The 22,010-nt window shown below is 45.4% G+C and overlaps 1 protein-coding gene across 3 annotated transcripts in view; it reads right to left on the bottom strand.

Annotated features, from left to right (window-relative positions):
* The window catches only part of PELP1 (proline, glutamate and leucine rich protein 1), a 44,426-nt gene that overhangs the window by 4,672 nt on the left and 17,744 nt on the right, over positions 1 to 22,010 (bottom strand). For 2 of the 3 annotated variants that reach the window (XM_074342342.1, XM_074342341.1), the window contains exons 1-7: positions 19,145 to 19,604; positions 13,682 to 13,746; positions 13,201 to 13,306; positions 9,836 to 9,985; positions 9,524 to 9,595; positions 572 to 631; positions 141 to 291 (exon numbers count right to left, since the gene is read on the bottom strand). In XM_074342342.1, the coding sequence (XP_074198443.1) occupies positions 141 to 291; positions 572 to 631; positions 9,524 to 9,595; positions 9,836 to 9,985; positions 13,201 to 13,306; positions 13,682 to 13,746; positions 19,145 to 19,393 (853 nt within the window). In that variant the 5' untranslated portion in view covers positions 19,394 to 19,604. Of the gene's footprint in view, positions 1 to 140; positions 292 to 571; positions 632 to 9,523; positions 9,596 to 9,835; positions 9,986 to 13,200; positions 13,307 to 13,681; positions 13,747 to 19,144; positions 19,605 to 22,010 lie in introns of those variants that run through there. The other variant, XM_074342343.1, reaches the window with a different exon arrangement.

A 22,010-nucleotide genomic window follows, 5' to 3' on the forward strand; every position in this document is an offset into this window, starting at 1 on the left:
ACTTTGGTGGAGGACCCACCCATATTCTAATCCATGTGGCCTAGAAATCAACGGCCCCGCCTCTCTGGACCACCCTCCTGGTTCCCCTCCCACCATGTTCCCCAACCACTCAGCCACCAGCTCCCAGCCATGGTCCCTACCTGTTTCTGCGCCCTCGTACAGGGCTCCAAGCAGGCTGTGCAGTGAGGCCAGCAGGCTGTGCAGCTCCTGTTCCCAGCTCTCGGTGTGCTTCAGGCCCTGGGAGAAGCCAGCCCCTAGAGAGGGCAGCCTGGAGTAACACTCACAGGCCAACTGCAGAAGGAAGGTGGGAAACCTGGTCAGATGGGAATCCAGCCCAGCCACGGAATCCCAACCCCACTAGTGCGAGAAAGACAGAGATCAAAGAGCGCTCCGAGGGAAAATGGAAGGGGTGATGGGGCAGAAAGACACAGAAACAGAGGCAGAAGTCATGATTCATGTATGTAAGAGAAGGAAGTGAGAACACGGTCGAAAAGCAGGAACAGAGAAAAGCTAAGAGACGAGAAGCTCCAGCTCAGACCCCCAGAGGCTCCATCTTCCTCCTCTCCCTTACCTGCTGGAGCTGAGGGCTCAAGGCATCCACCCGAGACAGGAAAAATGAGGCCAGCTTGCCCTGGGTTAAGGAAAAGAGAGGGAGAGGCTGGGGAGTCAGCTCCAAGGGCCAGAGCAGTAGACCCTGCACAATCCCAGCAGCAGAATCTAAGCGCAGGCCTTTTTTCCTGCAGACGAGAAAGCAGCGCCCCCTGCGGAGAGTCACTCCTGGGAGCAGACGTGCTCTCGTGGCAGAAAGACATCCTATGTGTCACCTCTGGTCCGCAGCCTCCCTGTTCAGGTGGAAAGGGTCTGTCTGTGCCCTACAGACACCTGGGCTCCCTCCTGCCAATTTTTTCGAAATGAGCATCATCTCCCTCTTGCCAAAAGGACAGAGTCCTGAAAAACAGCTACCCCCACAGCCCAACTCCCTGCCAGCTCAGACAAGAAGTGAGGGTCCAAGCTGGGAGCTGAGGCATAAGCCAGGGTACGAGGGCAGGACCAGGTCAAGAGAGAAGGGGGAGCAGCCAAGCAGAACCCAGGCAGCACATCTCAGAGCAGCGACCTGTCAGCCAACATTTCCTCCACCTGCTCCATGAGGGTGCTGGCCCCAGAGTATTTCACTGGGGCCACATTTACTTGGGGTAGAATCAAAGGGACCACATGGATAGGGGAAAAAAAATTTTTTTTTTTTTACCATTTTCACTAATCTATAAATGAAATGTGTTTTTTTTTGAAATGTGTTTTTTAATTGTAAATGTAGACAAAAAGCCACAGCAGTATTAGCAGTACCTCTGTCACCACCAGAAATCATTTCTTTTCATTTCACATTATATTTGTAAACAAGTATCTTGAAATAACTGATTTGAAATTTCAGTAGTTATCAGACCTGCTACCAGCTCCTGCTGACACGTTAATAAACACACAGACTCCATCACAATATACATGTCCACAGAACTGGTCTCCCTTGCAATTCCAGGTATTTTATGAATTTAAAAACATCCTGACAGGAGGTCCATGGCACAAAAAGGGTAAGAACCCTGAAGTGGAACAGGATTTCCACCCTCAGTGGGTGCAACAGTTGGTCAGAGACAAGTGTATGGAGAACAATATGCTGGAAGTGGCAGTGGCATCCAGAGGGGGACAGAGGGTGGGTCAATAGGAATGGAAGCTGGGAGGCAGGACTGAGCAGGGCTTGGGAGAAAGGGGAGGACAGACTGCTATGAGGAGAGCTACAGATGTGGAGGAGCAGACCAAGGCCTTACATCCCAGGATCTTGAGTACGGACTTCATCAGGGGGTGGGCAGCACCCACACAAAGGTAAACTTCCAGAAGACCACAAAGACAAACCAACAGTGGCACCAGGCACATGGCAGAGGCCTTGGGGAGGAAATGCAGGCTAGCAGTGTGTGGTCCAGAAAGCAACCCTCCCAGGGCTCCCTGCCATCTGCCCCGTGGCAGGAACCACATGTGGTTTCCCAGGTTCCACCTCAGGATTCTCATCGACCGCGGGGCGAGCATTGTTATAGCTGGAAGACCTAGAACCATTTCCCTTGGGACTTGGAAAGCAAGTTCATGACCGATGGGGTAGGGTTCACAACACTTCAAAAACAGCAACCACCCACAGGTCTGATTCACCAGTTTCTCCAAGGATGAAACTTCAGCGAGTCCCCGGAGCCTCATTTGTAGTGGCACTCAGCCGTTCTGCCAACTTACTGCTCCCGCTTTCCCTGAGACTCTGATTCAAAAAGCTGGGCTGAGGCCAACAGAAGTCTGCCTACGTGACTGCAGTCAGGCAAAGTACAGGGACGTGGCTCTGGCCAGAGGTCCACCCCAGCTGAAGCACAAAGCAAACCAAAGGAATGCTCACTTGGGACATCTCACGTGGCACCCGAACACACGTGTGCAGACACAGCATGTCCTGGGTGTCTCCCAAGGGTGGGGTTAGTCTTCCCACCCACTCCCAGAACTATTCATCAATCTGTCACAGAAGGGTAGAGGTAAGGCCTCTACTGGCCTGAATTCATGAACTCAGAATGCTTGAGATGCTTCATTTGGGAGGAGTGATCCTGAGTTTGGAGACAGCCACTGCCCTGGGAGCTTCTGGGGGATGGAACAGAGAGCAGATAAACACTCCCATTATCACTTTCCTAAGAACTGGTGTGCAAGATACTCCAAGTGCAAACTGCCCCAGGGCCTCCGCACAAGACAGACTCTATCCGCCACATTGACAACAGGCAGAGCGAAACTCCTCAACAGAGGGACGTGCTCCAGATGACGCTGTATTCAGATACTGAATTCTTAGAGAAATAAAGGCATATGTCCCTGTAACAACATAGGAAAGCTGTGTTGTTTGGAGAGGGTACTCAAAATGCAGGCCGTCTGACAAAAGGTTCTGAGTTAGAGGCAGAGTCTCCTGACCACTCACCGTGAACACTAAGGGAACCAGCAGAGGCAACCCCGGCGGCCCAGTCTCATCTCGTCTGCCCCGCAGGTAACGCCTGATTCCCCTTCCATTTTCATGGGGGATGCAGGTTGGTACAAATAACTCCTAACCAAGCTGAATCAAAACAGACATCTGCAGCAAAACCTCACAGACTTCAACCAATGAGGGGTCAGGGACAAAGATCTAGCCTGCATAATTTGAGAAGTTAATTTACAGGGCATTTTAGAAGAAAGCAACTTAGCAAACTTAAGTTAAAAAAAAAAAAAACAACAAACAAACTTCACTCAAATTCAGTAAAATCCCTGAGTTACTCCAAATGCCTTCTTGACAAAGTCCTGCCCTGCCAAAGCCTGTATGACCTGCCATCGGGGGCATTCATATGGAAACAGCATCGGCAAGGACGTGACCCCACGTTCACTGAGAAACCTCACCTGCTCTGGGGCTTTTCAAATACTGCAAGTAACCAGTCCCAAAGCCTCAGCAAGCACCACTCCCAGACCAGACCACTGTGTCCCCCAAGCTCCACATCTGGTCACAATCCTTCCCAAGCCACTGACGAGCCATCAGAGCCAGCATCAGCGTGCAAGCCTCTCTGCCAATCCTGTCTACATTCTTAAAAGCATCCAGGGAGTTAGGTTTGGTGGAAAACTTGGGCTTGAAGGGCAAACAGTTCTGGTTCACACCTTGGTTTTCTAACTACCAGATGCAAGCGTCGGTTAAGGTGGTCAAACCCCTCTGGGCCTGTTTCTCCCTGTTTCATTCGGTGACGCCAACTCCACAGAATTACTGTAAAATGAGACGATACATCTCAGACTCTCAGCTGGGCGCCTGGCACAGGGTGGGCACCTACTAACCAGCTCCCCCTCCTTTTCGTGACCTGGTCATAGAACCACATGATGTTATTTTCTAGATAATTTCAATGGCAAACTCCCTCTTGATTCATATCACCAATTACTGTGATTAAGCACATCAGTTATGTAAAAAAATTATTTGCCACTAATTCTGGTTCTCCACAGATTTGTGCTTCCATCTAAGAAAGGGGCTGCCCAAAGGATTGTCAAACAGTGGCAAATATTATCAAAACAAGACAGAACGTTTAATCGACAGGAGTACATCTATTTGTTCCTAGATACTAGCTGGCATCAAATTATTCTGCAAATAAATATGCCAATTCCAAAGGCCCTTTAACTGTTATTTGGCAGAATTTGATAACCATTCATATTTGTTATTGTATGGCCCTGAAAATGAAACTGTAATTCTTTCACTGACCTCTTCCTCCCTCACATGATCCACATCCAACCTGCCTGTCTAACCTATTAAGGCCCTAGGTCCAGCCACCTCTGTACGGGTCATGACAGGTTGGGGGACAGGGTAGGGAAGGGACAAAGGGAGATTAGTCAGGAAGAGAAGGAGAGAGAAGCATAGGAGAAGTTGATACAGGGAAGTAATAAGTCAGGAAGGCTTCCTGGAGGAAATTATAAGAGCTTTACAGACAAAGAGAAACAAGATGGTAGAAAAATGGGCAGGGCATTCCAGAGGGGCAGAGGATGGTGTCCAGGGTAAGAGGCTGGGCATTGGCGTCAGATCTTAGGGCAAGGTACTCAATTTTGATTTCTTTATCTAAGAGGATTAAATGAGAATGAGTTTAAAGCTATGAGGTGGTATAATCATAGCTGTGGAGATGGGTGACGTAATAATCAGAAGGCAGGTGCTCAGAAATCTTAGCATCAAAATCTGAGGTAAGACAGCTATCAAGATTTCTGTCGGGGAGGAGGTGCCAAGATGGCGAAGTAGAGACTCACAGCTCGCCCACTCCACAAAGACACCAAGAACTACACCTACAGACCCACTGAATCGCACAGAACACCTACTGAACTCTGGCAGTGTCTCTCGCTTCAAAATACAGGAGGATTCCTCACAAAATCCAGTAAGAGAAAAAAAAGAAAAAGGAAATCGGTGTAGGGCCAGTCCTGTGGGCAGGGAGCAACAAAGGAAAAAGGTGCCCCCACGCTGGGACGCTCCTTCTCCAGCCGGGAGGTCACTGGGGACAGAAGCAGAGCTTCCAAGGCTCGGAGGAGAAAAAGGCAGCCACTTGGCAGACAGAACTAACAGAAACAGGCACAGAGGGTCCCTGCGATCCCCGGCTAGATGTGAGCCCTCAGGGATGAGCCGGGACTGGCTGCTGGAGATCGGTGACGTGGAGAGGATGGGGGCCCACTGCACAGAGGCAGCTTCAGGGGACTGGAGGGCGGTGTGAGCTTCGGCTGCGGGTGTATGAGGAACAGAACAGCCTGAGACCCAGATAAAGAAGCACCACTGCTGAAGTGCACGGGGTGGGGTGGTGCAACACAGCCGCACCACCATAGCTTCTGTCTCTGCTTGGCTCCACTGTTGGTGTGTTCTCGCGAGAAGAGAGGTAGGGCTCAGTCATAGCCAGTGCTGCTGCGCGGAGTGGGGCTGAAAGCTGAACCCATACCCAGCGGCCCTGCAACTTCACAGGTAGGACTGAGATTTATTTACAGCCCCAGGCAGAGAGGGTGGATGTGCTCTCTCTGGACCCTTTGTGGACCCACGCCTCTGGGGCTAACAGTGAGTGGAGTTCTGGTGCACTGCAAGGTACAGATATTTATAGCCGGCCGGCATACCAAATGGTATCTGAAGGTGGGGCTGGGGTCTGTGCTGACCCTGTTGCACACCACGGATCCAGGTGTGTGACTGCATGCTACAGTGGGTCCTAGCGTCAGACACTGGCCAATCTGTGCTGGTGGTTCTAGGAGCCTAGAACCTGGGTTACACCAGAGGGTGGCTGACATTCCCACAGCTAAGGCAGGGACAAATGCAGCATCAACAAAGAGTACTTTGTAAGCCTGCATAACAAGTGACAGACAACACCACAGAGGGCACTCCCCCGTGGACATCTCCTGTGGAGGTACACTCAGCAACTCTTCCTTCCAGCTGAAGTGCTCCAACCCCGCCTACCACACACTGCAGCTCAAAAATGGGTCTAGAACCCTCTATTCCAGCAACAGGTGGGCAGTCCTGGCCCCTGTCAAGGCTGTGACAACCACAGAATAAAAAAGGAAACCCCACTCAACAACAGCATGGAGACTAAACAACATGCTACTAAAAAAAACCAATGGGTCAATGATGAAATTAAAAAGAAATTAAAAAATACTTTAAGACAAATGACAATGAAAACACAACCACACAAAATCCATGGGATGCAGCAAAAGCAGTCCTAAGAAGGAAGTTCATAGCGATACAGGCCTTCCTCAAAAAACAAGAACAACCTCAAATAAACAACCTAACCTACCACCTAAAAAATTAGAAAAACAAAAAACCTGAAGTCAGCAAAAGAAAAGAAATAATAAAGATCAGGGAGAAAATAAATAAAATAGAGATTTAAAACACAATAGAAAAAAATCAATCAAACCAAGAGCTGGTTTTTTGAAAGAGTAAACAAAATTGACAAACCTCTGGCCAGGCTCACCAAGAAAAGAGACAGGAAACAAACAAAATAAGAAAGGAAAATGGAGAAATTACAACCAACACCACAGAAATATAAAAAATCATAAGAGAATACTATGAACAACTATATGACAATAAATTGGACAACTTAGAAGAAATGGGAAAGTTTCTAGAAACATACAGTCCACCAAAGCTGAATCAAGAAGAAATAAATCATTTGAACAGACCGATCACTAGAAGTGAAATAGAATCAGCAATAAAAAACCTCCCTACAAACAAAAGTCTACGATCAGATGGCTTCACTAGGGAATTTTATCAAACATACAAAGAAGAGCTCATACCGATCCTTCTCAAACTCTTCCAAAAGACTGAAGAGGAGGGAACATTCCCAAACTCATTCTATGAAACCACCATCACCCTGATACCAAAGCCAGGCAAAGATACTACCAAAAAAGAAATTTACAGGCCAATATCACTGATGAACATAGATGCAAAAATCCTCAACAAAAAATTAGCAAACAGAATCCAACAGCACATTAAAAAGATTATACACCATGATCAAGTTGGGTTCACCCCAGGGACACGAGGATGGTCCAACATACACAAATCAATCAATGTGATTCACACATCAACAAAATAAAGGACAAAAATCACATGATCATCTCAATAGATGCAGAAAAAGCATCTGATAAAATTCAACACCGATTTATGATAAAAACTCTAACCAAAGGGGGTATAGAAGGAACATATCTCAACATAATAAAAGCTATTTATGATAAATCCACAGCCAGCATGATACTCAACAGTGAGAAGCTGAAAGCCTTCCTGCTAAAATCCGGAACAAGACAAGGATGCCCACTCTCACCACTTCTATTCAATATAGTATTGGAAGTCCTAGCCAAGCAATTAGACAGGAAAAAGAAATAAAAGGGATCCAAATTGGAAGAGAAGAGATAAAGTTATCATTGTATGTTGATGACATGATACCATAAATACAAAACCCTAAAGGCTCCACACAAAAACTATTAGAGCTGATAAAAGAATTCGGCAAGGTAGCAGGATACAAGATCAACATACAGAAATCAGTTGCATTTCTTTACACTAACAATGAAAGAGAAAAAAAAAAAAAACAATGAAATATTAGAAGAGGAAAGTAAAGAAACAATCCCTTTTAAAAAATAAAATACTTAGGAATAAATCTGACCAAGGAATCAAAGCCATATACGCAGAGAACTACAAAACATTGATTAAGGAAATTTAAGATGACTTAAAGAAATGGAAAGATATCCCACGCTCCTGGATTGGAAGAATCAATATTGTTAAAATGGCCATACTGCCCAAGGCAATCTATAGATTTAATGTGATCTCTATCAAATTGCCCAGCATATTTCCCACAGAACTAGAATAATTCCAAAATATATACAGAATCACAAAAGACTCACAATTACCAAAGCAATACTGAAGAAAAAGGAAAACGAAGCTGGAAGAATAACCCTCCCAGACTTCAGACAATACTACAGAGCTGTAGTAATCAAAACAGCATGGTATCAGTACAAAAACAGACATATGAATCAAAGGAACAGAACAGAAAGCCCAGAAATAAACCCACAGACCTATGGCCAATTAATCTTCGACAAATGAGGCAAGAATATACTGGAAAAAAGACAGTCTCTTCAGAAAGTGGTGCTGGGATAACTGGACAGCCACATGTAAATCAACGAAGTTAGAACACTCCCTCACACCATACACAAAAATAAACTCAAAATGGCTTACACTTAAGCATAAGATAAGACACTATAAACCTCCTAGAAGAAAACATAGGCAAAACATTCTCTGATATAAATCTCAGCAATGTTCTCCTAGAGCAGTTTACCCAGGCAAGAGAAATAAAAGCAAAAATAAACAAATGGGACCTAATTAAACTTACAAGGCTTCGCACAGCAAAAGAACCATAATAAAAACAAAAAGACAACCTATGGGAGAAAATATTTGCAAAAGATGAGACTGACAAGGGCTTAATTTCCAGAATATATAAACAGCTCATACAATCTAATAATAAAAAAACAAACACCCCATCCAAAAATGGGCAGAAGATCTAAACAAGTAATTCTCCAATGAAAACATACAAATGGCCAATAGGCACGTGAAAAAATGCTCAATATAGCTAATTATCAGAGAAATGCAAATCAAAACTACAATGAGGTATCACCTCACACCAGTCAGAATGGCCATCATTCAGAAGTTCAAAAACAGTAAATGTTGAAAAGGGTGTGGCGAAAAGGGAACCCTCCTACACTGTTGGTAGGAATGCAATTTGGTGCAGCCGTTATGGAAAACAGTATGGAGATTCCTCAAACAATTAAAAGTAGACTTACCATATGATCCAACAATCCCACTCCTAGGCATATATCTAGAAGGAACCTTAATCCAAAGACACCTGCACCCCAATGTTCACAGCAGCACTATATACAATAGCCAAGACATAGAAACAGCCTAAATGTCCATTGACAGATGAGTGGATAAAGAAGTTGTGGTCTATTTATACAATGGAATACTACTCAGCCATAAAAAATAAAATAATGCCATTCACAGCAACATGGATGGACCTGGAGATTGTCATTCTAAGTGAAGTAAGCCAGAAAGAAAAACACCATATGATATCACTTATATGTGGAATCTAAAAGAAAGACAAACGAACTTATTTACAAAACAGAAACAGACTCAGACATTGTAAACAAACTTAGAGTAACCAGGTGGGGAAGGGGGTAGGAAGGGATAAATGGGGAGTTCGAGATTTGCAGATACAAAAATACATAAAATAGATAAACAGCAAGTATATACTGTAGAGCACAGGGAACTATATTCAATATCTTGTAGTAACCTATGGTGAAAAAGAATATGAAAACAAATATACAGATGTTCACATACGACTGAAGCATTATGCTGTACACCAGAAATTGACACAACATTGTAAACTGACTATACTTCAATAAAAAATATAGATATACAAAAAAAACAAAAACCAGATTTCTGGGGAGAGGAGCTCCCACGAATGCTTACTTTGAGAGACCCGCACGCCCGAGGGAAATAGGTCATACAAGCCTTCATTCCTTCCAGTGCCGAGAGCTCACACTGTGGAAAAAACAGAAAGTGAGACAGAGGCTGAAAGCCCAACGCCTCCGCAGACCCGACTCTGCCCCACCGCCCCGCAGGGCCCCTTCTCCTCACGTTTTCCCTTGTCCTCTCCCTCCTCTCACATCTTCAGTCCTTTTCCCCAGTCGCTTCCCAGCACATTCTTTAACCCAATCAGTGTGAACAGAGGGCAGCCCTGCAAGGGGCTGAGGGGCAGGGGAGCTGCAAAGGGGGTCTCACCTCTGGCCTGAGGCCCAGCAGGGAGGTGAGAAGGCCAGGGAGGTGGTTCATGGAGATGTCCCGGAAGAGTGTAGGAAGCTGGGCGGCGTAGCGGAGTAGGTCCCTCAGGATGGCCACAGCCAATTCCATCGTGGGGGGTGGGTCCTGGGACTAAAGAGCAACACCTCAGGCCCCCAGCCTCACGTTCATGGTCAACAGGAGGAGGAACGAGAGGTGTGACAACCTGGGGCTTCTGACAAATACCACAGCTAATGTCGACATTACCATCGAATCCACTAGGAACAGAGTGCACCAGAGTCACGGAGCAGCCAAGGTAACATATTTGTCTACAGAAAGGACACGTGTCCACAGTTTACCACTATGGGTGTCTGGGGGTCCTAGAAATTTGTTTGGGAAAAAAGGAACAAAGACACACCTTAAAGATCTGACTAATCAGAAGATCTCAAGAGTTGCTTGACTCTCTCATACCACATTTCCCTACCGGGAATAGAGAGGAGCACTTCTGAGACTGGGGAAAAAAGTCTCAGCCACAAGACCACCCCATCTCTCTCAGCTTGCTTCTGGCTGGCTCAAACACACCCTGGAGCTCATGGAGGAAAAACAGTTCGAATTTAGGACTTCCCCCCAACTGTTAACGTGTATCTAAGGAGAAAGCATTTGGCACGTCCCTCCTGCCAGACCAGAGGCCACATGTCAATGAAACAAGAACGTCTGTTGGAAAGTTAAGTCCAGGTAGGCCTATCAGCTACAACAGGCCCCCAACACGGCCCAGCAGTCCCGCTGCACTTCTCTCTGGGCAACACTGTCTGCTGCTCAGCCCCTCCCCCCCCCAACACCACCTCTGCACAACCTAACCTGCGACTTCAGAGAAAACTGAAGCCCAAAGTGGGAACTCCTTCACCACCAACCCTGGAAACACCATCTCTACCTTCATCCCTGCTGTCCCTCTTCCTGTCTCACTAGAGGAGGTACTCCTCCCCTCCAAGGACGACTGCTCCTCGATGCTTTACGTACTGTCCCCTGCCTTCCTCTCAGAACCATACACTGCTGACTAGCTTCTTCTCTACAGTCCATCTCAGAAGGATTCTTCCCGCTGACGTCTGGACATGCTCCAGTCTCTCCTATACCAAAACTCCTCCTCCTGAGCCCCCACTCCACTTGCCCAATCTCAGTTGTTGTGCAATTTCTCTCTGTCACTGTTAGAGCCAGACGTCTTGAAAGGACTGCCTACCTCCCCTGTTTCCACTCCTCCCACTCACTGCTCATCCCAGGTCAATCTGGCTTCAGTGTCCACTGCACCACCAAAAACTCTTTCGCAGTCTCAGAACCCTTGAGTTGCTAAGTCTGATGAACAATTTTCTGTCCTCATCTTCTTCCAGCCCAGAGGGGCTTAAGCAGAAATGACTCCTCCTTCTCCCTGAAGCACTCTTCCCTTAGATTCCATCCAACCCACCACCCTGGTTATCTCCTTCTGTTACTCTGTCTCAGCCTCCTTTATAAGCTCATCCTCCTCTACCTGACCACTGAATGTGTAGTGCCTCAAAACCCAATCTGTGTAAGCACTCAACTTGACAATCTGAGCCTCATCCTCACCTTCCGCTGCCATCTAAATGCTGAAGACTCTTCCCCTTTTTAAAACATAGTGACTGAAGCCCTCACCCACTGAACCCACCCACTCAGGGCTTCCACCCTGAAATAACTGGCCACTCCCACTGGCACCAGATCTGGGGTAAGCTTCCTAAGAGGGCTTCTACTGAATGCCCAGGGCCATCCTCATGGTATCTTCACCACTCCCCTCTGAACCTGGCTGTCTTCCCATGTTCTGAAATCCAGAGTCTTCCTGGAAACATCCTCTCCCTGACCGTATGCCATCAGGACCTGTCGCCTTTACCTCTAAATCCCTCACCCACTTGCCATCATTTCTTCTGTCGCCCTAGTCCAGCTACCGTGGATGCTCCCCTAGGTTACTTCAGTACAGGGTCTTTCTGCTGCCATTCTGGCTCCTTTCTAATCCTTTCTCCACACAGCAGCCAGAGTGATATCTCCAAATGAAAATTTGATCATATCACCACCACCACCTCCTTCCCCCCTACTCAAAGCCTTCCATGGCAGGGAGGGTATAGCTCAGTGGCACAGCACATGCTTAGCATGCATGAGGTCCTGGGTTCAATCTCTGTACCTGTTTAAAAATAAATAAATAAACCTAATTATTCCCCCTAAAAATAATTTTAAAATTTTAAAAATAAAGTTAAAAAAAAAACAAAAACCCTTCCATGAGTTCCTACTGTTCCAAGAACAAAGACCAGACTCCCTCAGCATGCCTACAATGCCGCACATGGCCTGGTCCCCATCCACCCACCTCTCCAACCCCAGCCACACCAGCTCACTTATAAGTCTTCAAATGAACCAAACTCTTCTTATCTCAGGGCCTTTCTACACTTAGAACACTCAGAAAACTTTCTCAGCCCCATTTACTTCTACTCATCAGTTCAGGAAAGCCTTCCCTAAACCACTGACCCTGATCATCACCCCCCCACACCATCCCAGTCTGGGTCAGATTCCTCTCATTACAAGTTCTCAGGGAACCACAGCCTTTTCCTCCACAGCACCTACTGCAGTTTACCATTTCACGCTCATTATGTAATCAGTCAAATAGCATCTCTTCCACTAGAACAGGGATCAGCAAACTATGCTCTGTGGGCACCTGTTTTTGCAAGGCCCCAAGCTAAAAATGGTTTTTATATCTTAAAGGGTTAGAGAACAAACCAACTAAGAAACAACAGGCAAGAGAAACTATGTGTGGTTCACAAAACCAAAAACATTTTACTATCTGTAAACATTTACTTCATAGACAGTTTCCCAACCCCTGCAATTGACTCTAAACACCGTGAAGGCAGGGTCCCAGTACATCTCACCACTGCCTCCCCGGAGCCTAGCGCACAGCCTGCCGTGTGTGCTCAGAACAGGCTTGTGGAAGAACTAAGTGGGGATGCCATCAAAGGATGTCAAAGTGGAAAAAAATTTAAATGTTAAAAAGAGGGAGAAGAGCAGGGAAAAAAAACAAACACCTGGGAAAAGGAACTTTAGAGATGTCGCCCATTAGAAAAGCTAACGAGGAAGTGAAACTGTCAGAGGTTACAGTGTGTGAAAGGTCAGATGAATTAAAAGAACCCAGTAGATAAAAATACCAAAAAGTTTAAAATGATGTTTCTATTTGATGCTCATCCTCCCCACTGGAAGGGAACTGCTTCTAATCATTCTGTCCTCAGAATTAAATGTCTAAGCCATGAAGAGGAACCACATCCAAAAGGGAGAAGGTATGGCTGAGGGAGGGGGAGGAGGCAGGGCAGCAGCTGAATCCTTACCTGCAAGACCTGCTGAACGCTCCGGAGCCAGGAGACACAGTGCTGCTGGAACATCTCCGTGGGGCTCTCCCCCACCAGCAGGGACAGCAGACATAAGCCCTCAAACCTTAAAAGAAAGAAGTGAGTGATGACGAGCGGGTGGTGGCCCGACTGCAGGGGGAGCTATTCCCTGCTCTTTTACTCCCCCAGGCTAGAGTAGGACATCGCCTCCAGATCCCCTGTGGTCTCTCACTCCTGAAACACTTGGAGGATGGGGAGTGAGGGGCGAGCAGCAAGGAAAGAAGGGAACAGAAGGTGGGGCGTAGGGAACTTGGCAGCTGGAACAGGTGGGGTTCAAGTGAGCCCATGAAGAGAATCAAACTCTCCACCTTCTCGGGCACGGAGTCTGAAGCCATGTGGTGGGGACAGCGGACAGACAGGTATATAACCCTCTTCCTAAAGAAACAACCCCCTGGAGGAAAAAACAGGCTTAAAGACTTACCGAGTTTTGATAGAACCGAGGCGTGCATTACTGAGACCCACCAACGCCCCAACAGCGGAAAGGTTCTGGAGGGAAGGAAACAGGGAAGTGAGTCAGGAATAGGACACTAAGGACACAGGAAGGCTTCTCCAAGTCCTTCCCTGTCTGGCATTCCTAAAGCCTTTTCCGAAGTAACACCTCCTTGAGGCCAAAAGACCATTCTTCTAGATGCCTTCAGCCTTTGCCCTATTTTCAGTAGGTGACACTCACGGCAGCCTGTCCTGCAGGCTTTCCTCGGTTACGTCTTACCTGACCCCCCACCCACCGCTTCCCACCCAACAAATCACTGCTACCCAGATGGCTAGACACCCCGACTCGTCCCAGCTCCCAGACTTCAGAGGCTCCTTTACCTCTGTTTCCCTGGACAGCATCGAGCACAGAAGGACATCCCTAAATGCTTGCTGACTGGACACTGAACTCATCTGATAGCCTTCTTCCTTCACCCCACACAAATCCTCCTCCTGTTCCTGGCTTTCTTGGAGCACATGTGGGAGCCCTGAAAGGTCTCCTCCTCAGCCTTCCCACAAGTAACCTCTTTACCCCCAGCCTCCACTCTTATCTCCCCCAGTATCTCCCTAACGGTACTCATCACTCCTTTCAACAAACACGTATTATGCACCGAGTCAGATGACGGAATACAGAGCTAAATAAAATAGATAAGGTCCCAGTTCTCATGAAGAGCAATGCTGATTCTTTTACCCAATAAACATTTATTTACCATCTACTTCATGTAAGACATTGTTTTAGGGGCTGGAGAGCTTATATTCTTGTTAGAGGAGACAGAAAATAAACAAATGGCCACATAACAAATAGTGTGTTGGCTGGTGCTAGGTGCTACAGGAAGAATAAAGCAGACTGAGGTCAGAACAGAGCACTTGGAGTAGGGAAGGGAGACAGCATTTTATGTGGAGGGGACACAGGGCCTTCACTAAAAAGGCCACTGGAGCAGAGGAAAGTGAGAGCAAGACACACTGATACGCTCACACACTGCTGCTAAGAACACAAAATGGTGCAGCCACTCTGGAAAACAGCCCAGCAGCTCCTGAAAAGGTTATATACGGAGTTAACATATGACCCAACAAGCCCACTAAGTATATGGCCAAGAAAAAAGAGAATGTATGTTCTCACAGAGACTTGTACACAAACATTCACAGCAACATTACTCGTAAGAGCCAGAAAGTAGAAACAACCTAAATGTCCATGAATGGATAAACAAAACGTAGTATACCCATACAATGGAATATTATTTGGCCATAAAAAGGAATGGAGTTCTGAGACATGGATGAACCTTAAAAACATCATGCTAAGTGAAAGAAGCCAGACCCAAAAAGCCACACGTTGTAGGACTCATTTCTATGACATGGTCAGAGCAGGCAAACCTATAGAGACAAGTAGATTAGTGGCTGCCCAGGGCTGAAGGGCAGAGAGGGCTTGGTGGGACATGGGAGTGACGACCGATGGGTTTAGGGCTTCCTTTGGGAGTGATGAAAATGTTCTAAAGTTGATCGTGGTGAAGGCTGCACAACTCTGCAAATACTAAAAACCATGAAACTGTGTATTTTGAATCAGTGAACTGTATGTATGTGAATTGCACCTCAATAAATCTGTTTTTTTAATATACACAAAATGTTATGATAACTCACAGAGAAAAAAATGTGACAATGAGTGTGTATATGTCCATGAATAACTGAAAAATTGTGCTGAACACTGGAATTTGACACAACATTGTAAAATGATTATAAATCAATAAAAAATGTTAAAAAAAATTCAAAAAAAAAAAAACCCAAAACTGTTTTTTTTAAAAAAAGGCACACTGATAATGAAACAAAAAACAAAAAACAAAAAACAAAAAACAAAGGATGTTCCAGGCAGAGCAGAGAAAAAGGAAAGGTTGTGGGACAACAGTGCCCTTAGTACATCTGGGGAATAGCCAGGAGGCGAACTGTCTCTAGAGAAGACTGAGCAAGAGAGAAGAGGAGTAAAAAACCAAAGGTCCCAGGAGCAGAGCCGGATCTTGCAGTCGTTCGTATAGGCGATTGCTGACTTTTACTCTCAATTAGATAAAAGCCATGGTGGGAGAGAACTAGGCAGAGAAGGGATGTTATTTGACATAATTTATTTTTTAAAACACATCCACAATACATGAGTTGCGTTGCAGAGAAGGCAGAAGCAGACAGAAGCAGGTGGCCACTGTAATGATCCAGGAGAGAGAGGATGCAGTTTATAAGGCACTGTAATAGTGGGGACACAACGCATCAAATTCTGGACAGATTCTGAAGGTAGAGCCCACAGGACTTGACAACACATTGGATATGGGTGGGAGATAAAGAGAAGAGGCAAAGATAATTCCAAGGTTTTTCACTTGAACAACTAGAAAGATGCAGTCGTCATTTACTAAGAAGGGGACCATTGCAGGAGGAGCAGATTTTGGGGGTGAGAATCAGGAATTCAGTTTCAGATATGTTAAATCTGGGATGTCTATTCAACATCAGAATAGAGATGCCAAACAGGCACTGGGTGGATAAGTCTGGAGTTAGGAGAAATCCTACGTAGAGTATGAATACGGGAAGTTGTCAGTCATGAGACTGGATCAGCTCCCTGAGCAAATGAGTATAAACGAAGAAAAAAGGCAGCACAAGGACTGGGTTCTTGGGCACTCAAATACTTACAGATCAAAGAGGTGAGGAGGAACCAGTAAACAAGACTATAAGGGAGTGACCAGTACAGTCACTCTTGGACATACATCTGGAGAAAACTCTAATTCAAAAAGATACATGCACCCCAGTGTTCACAGCAGCTCTATTTACATTAGCCAAGACATGGAAGCAACCTAAATGTCCACTGACAGATGACTGGATAAAGACGATGTGGTGTATACACACACACACACACACACACACACACACACGAATACTACTCAGCCATAAAAAAGAATGAAAAATTGCCATTTGCAGCAACATGGATGGACCTAGATATTATCATACGAAGTGAAGTCAAAGAAAAACAAATATCATGTGATATTACTTATATGTGGAATCTAAAAAAATAATACAAATGAACTTATTTACAAAACAGAAACAGACTCACAAACATAGAAAACAAACTTATTGTTACCAAGGGGGAAGGTAGTAGGGGAGGGGAAAATTAGGAGTTTGGGATTAGCAGATACAGACTACTGTATATAAAATAGATAAACAACAAGGTCCCACTGTATAGCACAGGAAACTATATTCATTAGCTTATAATAACCTATAATGGAAAAGAATCTGAAATACATATATATAACTGAATCACTTTGCTGTATACATGAAACCAACACAACATTGTAAATCAACTATACTTCGATTAAAAATCTAAATTTAAAAAATAAAAAAAAAATTTTTAATTAAGTGAGACCAGTCATCAGGATACATGTTCTTCTCCAGCTATACCGAGCGATGCAGGTGCAGGCACCAAATAAACAGATTTGGATTCAACACAGACGGACTGCTGCCAGGCAAGTACAATGAAAGGAGAGGGGCAAGGAAGTGATTATAGTGGAATTTAAACAGGGTAAGAAGAGAAGAGAGAACATGACAGATAATAAATAAGTTAATTTATTTCAAATAGTGATAAACGCTAGGAAAGAAACAAAACAGAATAATCTGAGAATGACTGAAGTGGGAAGGACTACTGTATTTAAAACACGGTGGCCAGGAAAGGCTCCTCTGAATGGAGACAGGTAAGCTGAGACCAAATTAAGCAGCTCACCTCCCCAGGTGTTTCCCAGCAGAGAGAGGACTGACTAGCAGTGGCCTTAGCTGCAGCAGAAATGAGATCAGCCTGGGTGGCTGGAGCACAGTGAAGACAGGCCAGGAGTCGTATGAGATGAGGTCAAGAGGTAAGCAGAGGTCACACTATGTAGGGCCTGGTGCAGTAAGTTACTGTACAGTTTTAAGCAAGAGAATTCTGTAATCTCATCGATATTTTTTTAAAAATCACTGGCTATTGGCCAGGCAATGGGATAGTACAAAGCCCTAAGGACACAGTGCAGAACAATACACTCTATCCTTGAAAGTCTATACAATTACAGGGGAACTGAGATCTGAGATTTGCTTTAAAATGCTCCAGGGGCGGGAGATAGAGTTGAGAAAGTGGGAATGTACCAGAGACACAGTTCTGTCACCCTCACTGAGGAGTAATGTTAATATAAATAAACAAATAAGGTCATCTCTGATAAATCTGTGGCTAAGATTATGGAACCTCCCAGCAGGTTGTCACAACTCTCTTCCTGAAAGGAATCGTAGAGCTGGGAAGGTCCCAGTAACAAAGGTTGGACAAGGAAGACCTCATGTACACAGGTCTTCAAAGATGAGCAGAATTTGCGGGAGGATTAGGGGGAAAGATGAAAGACAGAAAATATTAAAGGTGAACCTACCACAGGTTAGCCAGTTACATCTTAGAATCAGTGCTTTCACCTGGGCAAGATGATGGGGATTAGGCTAGGATGGGGGCAATGGGAAAGATATGGAAAGGAGTGGACAGATCTGAAAGTTACTTAAAAGATAAAATCAAAAGGACTTAACATACTGCATATAGAGATGAGTGAGCAAGAAAAAAGTGTTTAGAATGACATCTGGGTTTCTAGCTTGAAGAACTGAATGGATGTTAGAGTCTACTCTTGATATAACTCAATGGACCATTCTAAGCCAGTCTACAAAGCGCTCCATGATCTGTCCACTGCCTACTCACCTCAGCAGCCTCATCGCGCCCACTCTCTTCCCCTCCACCTGGGAGCTCCAGGCACGATGCCCTTCTATTCAGTTCCTTCCTACCACAGGACCTCCCCACACGAGTTCTCCGCTAACTGAACCGCTCCTCCCATTTTCTTTCCCTACCCAACCTCTACTTATCCTTGGGGATCTCAGCTTAAATTCCAGCACCTCAGGAAAATCGCTGCAATTTTCCAGATTAGGTTTGAGATCCCTACCATACAATTCTCATAGTGTTTCATAACATTTTGTTCATCGCCATTTCATCTGTAACTGGAGTGCCCAGGATTTGGCCCTCGGTAAGAGCTCGGTAAATATTTATTAAATACGTCCATCCACTCAGTCGAAACAATCCCAAACATACATACTGCCAGAGTTTAGTTAAACATCATACCTCTAATGAGTGACGGGGCCTGGAATAGAACCCATTCACGTGTGACTACCAACAGCCTAGCAATACAAAAATGAGGCCCTTCCTCTTCCCTGAGTTTCTCCTGCTCATGGCTGATGAGGGAGAAACGCGTGAATCTCGTCCACGTGATATCTGGATCCACTTTCTGCCCCCGGCTCTCCTTCCCTCCACCTCCCAACTGCAGCGACGGTACACCGAGACCCCGGCGCACAAAAGCTGCGCCAACCTTCCAACAGGGCCGCCGGCGTGCGGGCCACTCACCTGGGCCCCGCCCACCGTCCCATGTAGCCGCAATAGGCACATGAGCCCCGGTAAATGTGGGGCCGAGCGGACTGGGGGATGTACGGGTGCAACGGTGGACCCCGCTCGCGGCTGCAGCAACCCCGACACGCTCTCCAGCAGCAGCAGGCGGAGACGAGGGCCAGAGGCTACGGCCGAGAGACCCCCGGTCCCGCCGGGAACCCCAGCCGCGGAGCCCGCAGAGGGCCCGCTAAGAACGGCTGCCGCCATCTTCACCCGGGCTCTAGTGCTGGCGTGGCGCGATGACGCAAACACACCGCGACCAACGCCTCGTGGGGAAGGGGCGTGGGGAGGGGGCCGTGGTCCTGCGCGTTGCGTGAACGGAGGTTGGACTCCGCGCTCCGGCTGGGAAGGAGCATGCGCAGCGCGGAGAAGCCCGGGCGCCTGGGCGGCGGCGGTTCAGTCGGTTCCCTGGCTATCAAGGCCGGCCAGGTGGGCGGGGGTGGGGGCGGGAGCAGGGGCAGGCCCGGGGCGGGCCAGTGACGCTTAAAGAACACGTGGTCCGGACAAAAGGCGCCGAAGTCTGAAAGCTAGCCTTTGATGTAACGGAGTTTCAGGACACTTTCACTCAAGGCTTCACTGATACCTAAGGGACTGGCCTTGTCTGAACTCACCGACGTTTTTAAACTGCGTTTACAACTACAGAAATAATACAATACACGCGCCTTGCAAAAACAAATTCAAAAGAGGGCATAAAGTAAAAAGAGAACCTCTCCCCTTAAGTCGTTCCCCGAGTAATGTGTATACTTTCCAATATTAGTCTGTGCATAAACACACAGTTTATTTTACAGGAGCGGAGGCTGCACTTGGCTTTTTTCACTCTATATTGTGGGCAACATTAAGCCATTTTTTAAGCGGCATGGTACAATAATTGGCGTGCACCGTGAGTTCACAATTCTATTGACGAATACTTCAAACTGCTCCAGTTTTTCACTAATACAAACACTTTAGTGAACCTTTGTGCACTTTTTGTGCACAGAGATAATCTTAATAATTTGAATATAATCAAGTTCAAATCCAAGATTCAAATCCAAGGATCATTTTTTTCCTCTTTTATTGCACTCTATCTAATCCTTCAAATCCTGGCATTCTGCCTCCAAAATACACTAACCCAAGAGGGTTCGTTGTTCTCTCTTTCTCCATCTGCAGTGCCACTCTGGGCCAAGCCACCATTCTCTTTCACCTGGCCTCTTATCCTAGCCTCCTGCAGTGGCCTCTTCATTGCTCTCTTTGCTCCCTGTTTGGCCCTCTGTAGTCTCTTCACACAGCAACCAGAGTGGTCTTTTCAAAGGTAAATCAGTTCTTGTCACTCCTTCCTTAAGGCCCTTCAGTGGCTTCCCATTATGATGTGAATGCAATACCATCTTTTCACCCGTGGCCAACTAGAACCTACACGATCAGACCCCTACTCACCTCTCTGACTTCAACACATACCACAGGAGTCATTCTCCCTCTCTTTCCCTATCCTTGAGCCAAACTAGCCTACTTGCTATCCTCCAGCAAGCCTCAGAGCCTTTTCCCACGCTACTGCTGCTGTCTGGAGAAACTTTCCTTGGATTCTGTATAACTGACACCATCTGGCCATCCTTAGAAAGGGCTTCTTTTTAAGAAGTTCCCACTCCCACCCCTATCACCCTCTATCACATTACCCTGCTTAATTTTTCTTTTTTACAACTCATAGCACTATCCAAAATTTACTTATTATCTTCCTTATTTACTGACTATCTCTTCCATTAAAAAAAAAAAACAACTCCATGAGAGGGGTCTTGTCAACTTCATTACTGTATTCTCATTACGTAGAACAGTGCACATAAAAGATGCTCAATAAATATTTATTGAGTGACTAAATGAATTGGTGTTGGATGAAAGAAGATGATTATTTTTAATTTTGACAAGAACTAAGCAAAATGCCCTCTAGAAAGATTGTATCAATTAATACCCCTGCCAACTATGTAGAATAGTGCTTTATTGTTTATACATCATCCCAATAATAGGTTTATTTTTTAATTTTGTCAACCAAATGATAAAAAAGAATATCACCTTCTTTTAATTCATTTTCCCTGATCATTAGTAAAATGGAATAACTTCTCATATGTTTAGTAGGCCTTTATATTTCTTCTTTATTAATTACCTTTTTATACCTTTTACTTAATTTCTATTGGGTTGTTTATCTTATTAATTTCTAGGGACTCTTTGTAGATGAGGGAATTTTTTCTTTTTTTTTCTTTTTTGGGGGGGAATTTATTCTTGATGGCTATATGTATTGCAAGGTTGCAAGGGGTGTTTTTTTGTTTTTTTTTTTTACCAGTTTGCCTTTTTATTTGCTATTTTTTTAATCTCAGTCTTTTTGAAGTAAGATGTTATGATTAAGTGCACAGACTCTAGAGCTAGACTGCTGGGTTCAAACACCAGCTTTGCCTCTTGCTGATTGTGTGAGTCTGCAAGTTACTTAACTGTGTCTCCATTTCTTTATCTAGGAAGTGGGGATATCATAGAACCTTAATTCATAGGATTGTGAGGATTAAATGAGTTGATATTTGTAAAACGCTTGGAACAATGTTTGGCACCTGGTAGATACTGTACATAAAGTGTTCAGCTGTTATCACTTACAGCCCTGGAATTTATCTTGGGAGGCTTTCCCTAACCTCTGAGATTATAAAACTGTTCTAATATAAAAGTATTTCTTCGTCCTAATACTTTCATAGTTTGGTTCTGTGCATTTAGATCTTTAACCCAGTTAGAATTTATTGTTTACATGTGGGAGATACAATTTTTTCCCCAAGTGGATAGCCAATTGTCCCCGCCCTATTTAGTGAATCTGCCTTTA

This window comes from Camelus bactrianus, chromosome 16 (genome assembly GCF_048773025.1).
Source record: "Camelus bactrianus isolate YW-2024 breed Bactrian camel chromosome 16, ASM4877302v1, whole genome shotgun sequence".
Taxonomy (NCBI): domain Eukaryota; kingdom Metazoa; phylum Chordata; class Mammalia; order Artiodactyla; family Camelidae; genus Camelus; species Camelus bactrianus.